This window comes from Octopus sinensis, linkage group LG3 (genome assembly GCF_006345805.1).
Source record: "Octopus sinensis linkage group LG3, ASM634580v1, whole genome shotgun sequence".
Lineage (NCBI taxonomy): Eukaryota > Metazoa > Mollusca > Cephalopoda > Octopoda > Octopodidae > Octopus > Octopus sinensis.
The window spans coordinates 10,304,496-10,309,605 of record NC_042999.1 but is presented as its reverse complement, the minus strand read 5'-3'; the positions used below and the strand labels follow the sequence as shown (position 1 = coordinate 10,309,605).

The 5,110-nt window shown below is 41.4% G+C and overlaps 1 protein-coding gene across 2 annotated transcripts in view; it reads left to right on the top strand.

Annotated features, from left to right (window-relative positions):
- The first annotated feature begins 3,923 nt into the window (after positions 1 to 3,923).
- The window catches only part of LOC115209649 (telokin), a 182,342-nt gene continuing 181,155 nt past the window's right edge, over positions 3,924 to 5,110 (top strand). Inside the window, exon 1 of one of the 2 annotated variants that reach the window (XM_036500844.1) lies at positions 3,924 to 4,293. In XM_036500844.1, the coding sequence (XP_036356737.1) occupies positions 4,158 to 4,293 (136 nt within the window). In that variant the 5' untranslated portion in view covers positions 3,924 to 4,157. The remainder of the gene's footprint in view (positions 4,294 to 5,110) is intronic. The other variant, XM_029778114.2, reaches the window with a different exon arrangement.

Sequence of the window (5,110 nt, the reverse complement as noted above, 5' to 3'; positions counted from 1 at the left end):
ATAAATAATACATACATACATGGTGGAAATCAAGTCCTAACCGAATAAGACCACTTCCTAAACTCAGTAAGTCTGTGCAAACGTTCCAAGAGTCCAAGAAATCCTGTCATTGAATTTGTTTTGAGTGGATAAATCTGCACAGCACAGAACCCAGGGGAACCAATTATAAACCAGAAACACGACGGGAACCGACTGCCCTTGAGGTCTTTTATTTTTTTCTATATAAGAGTTTACCTTCCCCTAGAAGGAAGTTCTAACCGGAACTAAGGGCCCTTCACTCCCAGTGGTTCACATGTTAATTAACCCTAAGCTGGGACCCTAACAGGGGCTGCTACTCCGGGTCAGAGTTGACCTGGGAACAATGGTGGCCAAAATGTGGTTCCACATTCCTCCAACAACCGGACGCAGTTTAAAGACATACATACATACGTGCATGCACACACGCACACACATACACACACACACGCACACGCACACACACACACACATACACACACACACGTACACACACGTACATACACTAGTAAGTGAACAAACGAAAGACTAGGTATTCAACACATTTGGTTGGAGTTACATATATTATGTATTTAATAACAACTTCATTGTGTTTTAAGCAACTTAAGTCTGAAAGGAACCTACGAAGCTTAAGATGCATGGAACCGAATCAAGCTCTTATTAAATTATATGTATAATAAAGATTCAGTTGAATTAGGAACTTAAATTGAGGCACCTTGCTAGTTCGGTATAATCTGCACACCCAACAATATTATTTGAATATTGAATATCAAGACTCCGTTTAGGGGGTATTTATACTCAATATTCCTGTTGTGTGTGTAGACAATGCAACCCAGCTAAGTGAAGATATCCTCTGTTGGTAATTCAAACATGAATGTTTCGTTCATGATCCTCAATCAACCCTTATTCAGGGACCTTTTGAGCGGGATTGGTTACTCGACCAGAAGAAAATTCTAACTGGGCTCCACCTGCAAAGTGATGCGTTGTTTATCTTGATATTAGATCACCATGTCGCACACATATGGTTGTGATGCATGTGCCTGGTGTACCCTTCTCAGACGGGTAGTCATGGTGGGTATGCTGGGCTTCGTATATTTTACCCCAGCGTAATTATAATAACACTAATCCTTGGATAGAGTTTATAAACATTTAATGCATCGCTACGCGCGTTTCCAAATTCACATATTTCTTAGGAACACAGTCCTGGCATGATTACAGTGTAGTTCTTAGTATCCGTGGTCATCGGGTTGATCATCGTCAAGAATTCATTTCTTCAGACAGTATAACATTAATGGTTGTTCAACAGAGGTATGCTTATCCCTTCTGACCTGTGTGAAGGCTGGGTTATACACACGCACGCACACACCACACACACACACACACACACACACACACACACACATCGCTTACTTGTTTCAGTCATTAGACTACGGCCATGCTGGGGCACTGCCTTGAAGAATTTTTAGCCGAATGAATCAACACTCATACTTGTTTTTTTAAAAAGCCTGATGCTTATTCTTTTGCCGAACCGCTAAGTCACAGTGATGCAGGTCGGCGAGACACTGAAAGACTACGAAGCGGTGACAGGAGCGAAAATCAACCGGGAAAAGTCAGTGGGCTTGCGACTCGGCACCTGGACAAGCAAGCCCATGCCGTCCACCAGCGCCTCCGTCGTGGGACGCTGGACTGACGGTCCGGTCGAGTTGCTCGGGGTCTCGTTTGGTCCGGACCTCCAAATGGAGAAGAACTGGAGCGAGATAACGAGTAGGGTGGTCACTCTCGCCCGGCAATGGGCCGAGAGGAACTGTCCCTAAAAGGTCGGGCGGAGGTGGTGAACTCGTACATCGCGTCCGTCATCTACTACCGCCTGACCGTCGTGCCTGACTGTTCAGGACGACTTTCGGGCCAGGGCCCATGGACAACTTCCAGAGATCCCTGGCCTGGCAGTGCTACCGAGAAGCGCTGCCGTTCGAGATAAGCTCTACAGACAGGCTGAGAAAACACGGGCCGACCTGCCCGAGATGCGGTCAGAGCGACGAAACCGTTCTGCACGCACTCGTGCAGTGTCCAACAATTTCCGACCTGTGGGCTTATGTCGAACGACTGCTGTCACGTGTGGGACGAGTCGGTTTATCAGCTGAGTCTATCGTCAATATTGTCACGCCTCCTTCCTTCAAACGCGGAAGGAGAGCTATTTTCATCATATTGTGGCTATGGCGAAAGAATGTATCTGGTGGACGCGCCTGAAAGGATAGAGACAAACACTTTCCTCTCTGGTCAATCTCTCAACAACTTCTTCAAGTATCACTTGAAGAGGAAGTGAGAGTAGAGAGGCAAGTTTTGTCTAGTGAATGTTTTAAAAAAAGATGGGTGAATGTAGCAAGGATGGCACGTATGAATGACGAAGCCACCTTGACTATGATTCTATGAACCATAAAAATTAATACAGAGAGTTGCTTATTTGCAAAAAAAAAAAAACAGAAATATAACATGTGACTTCATGACCGAGGTTGACGTGGTCTTTCCGTAGCTTCTTTCCACGGGTAAACCTCACTGTCCTCCCCTTACACTTCATATTGACATTTCTGTGATAACGATCCCTATTGATCAATTTTTTCCTCTCCCCTTTTTTTAAATCCCCCCCTTTTTTGTCCTCTTTCTCTCCTTTTACGATCCCTTTTGATCGAAACTCCCCCCCTCTCTTTTTTTAACCTTCAAAAGAAAAGCTCTACCTTGTAATTTGTTCTATCTGTGTGCAGCCCTGTGTGGCTAATAAAGAAACATATCTATCTATCTATTTATCTATCATTCTATCTATACACAAATAAGCTTTTTTTTATATATATGCATGTATATGTGCATTGACATATATATATATATATATATATATATATATATATATATATACATAATATACGTATAAATACATCTAATATAGTTACGAATAGGACTTGACATCCGATATACTTTTATATGTGTGTGTAAAATAGAGTGATAGATTATCGATACATAGGCAAAATGAGAAGAGGCTGAGAAACGGAATAAAAAGAGAGAAAAAAAAGACAACACAACCCAAACAGGACGATTCTTTATTTCTCTCTTCATTTGTCCTACTAAAAGAAAGAATGTCAGAGAATGGAAGATAAGACGTAGCGATTGTCTTACGTAAAGAGTCCCTTTCATCTATCTATCGTGGTTTTCAGAATTGCTGGAGGTGTTGTTGTTGTTGTTGTTGTTATGTGTGTGTGTGTGTTTGAAAGAAGGGAGTTCTTTTTTTTTCGATTAATCTCCTCTAACACTAATACACACAACAGTACTAGCTCGCTCCAGGCGCACACTTGAAATATAACCTCTTGATGTACCACCACCACTACTACTACTACTACTGCTAGTCCCTGCCGTTTCGGTGGCACCAGCTTCAACCGTTCACAAGAAAGAATCGCGTGAAAGAGGGAACACGCCTCTCTGTATTCGCTCGTCTGGCTATAAATAGTAGCTAAACCTCCCTCATATCGTCTCCTGAACCTCTTAGGTATCAGATGATGCAAGACTACACATCCCTTAAAAAGACAGGGTGGTCATTGTTGGAGTACCGTTGATCACATGTCTGCCGCTCGGACGGGACTGGTCCGTGTGTTTAAACTGTAACATTACCGACGTCACTAGTAAACAGTAGCAGGACTGTAGTTGCTATTAGTAAGTTAGTTCTAAGAGTGTGCGTTTCAAGTACCATCAGAAGCCGTCGCTGGCTTCCGTCGAAAGCGAGCGAGACCCGGTTTACGATTTCAACCTGCTGCTGGAAGGGAGAGATAAAATAAAACGGTTTTGAATAAAGAGAGAAGGAGAGAGAGAGAGAGAGAGAGAGGAAGAGAAAAAACAATCAGTCAGAAGAAGAAAAGAATAACGGGGAGAGAGAGAGAGGGGGAAAGAAACTGGAAGGAGGGGGTAAAAGGAGAGAGATAGAGAGAGAAAAGAAGCAGCGAGTGGTGGCAGGTCTATTATTTTCCATGTTACCACAGTAACTGTCAGCATCATCATCATCATCTCCCTCACTACTCTAGTCTCGAAGAACGGTGAAGACTTTCTCTCTGTTCTTCTCTCTCTCTCTCTTTCTTGAAACTCTTCAATGTGGTGGCGTCAATATGGCAACCCAGGTGGAGCAACGCGCTTCGAATGGCGGCATTAGCAGCGTGTCTTTGGATATAGACGATGATACCTTGATATCGAGGGCCGAAAGAAGACCTTTAACTCTTTCAAGATGCCGCAATTTGTACCAAGGTAATATACTATTTATTTATAAATTTACAGTTTTTTAAAACTTATGTTCGGGGCCATGTTGGAACTGTTTGCCAAACTTGTTTGCATTCACTTTATTTCTTTTTTTCTTTCTACACACACATATGTATATATATATATAAACAACATATATAAATTATATAGATAAACTATATATTTATATAAGCTATGTATGTAGACACGTTTGTCTGTCTGTACGCACACACACACACACATATATATATATATGTACACACACACACACACATATATATATGTACACACACACACACACACACACACATATATATGTACATCACACACACACTGAGTATATATTATATATGTATACATATGCAGGTGTGCAAGTAGGTGTATGCCATAAATTAAATGTCTACATGTGTGTGCGTAGACATTGTATACATGTATGTAGTGTGTATAAATATCTTAACATGTATATAAAGATATACATATATATATATATTATATATAGACATATGTGCTCATATTGACACGCACACACTATATATTCCTATATACATACACATACATACACACATACACATATTGAAAGTTTGTCGGAGCCAGCTGCCCCAGTAGAAAGCGGATTTACCAAAAAAAAGTCTTAAACTTAAAACGAATACAAAAACACGAAACAACCGAACCAAATCTTATAAAAATAAAAAGGGGTCAACCATGCGAATCGCTTATATTTTCCATTCTTGTGACGCTACGCAAACATACTTTATTATTACATGCGGCCCAGCAGTGTTGGCCCTCTTCGCCACCGTTCGATATGCTAGTACTAACAGCTAAATAT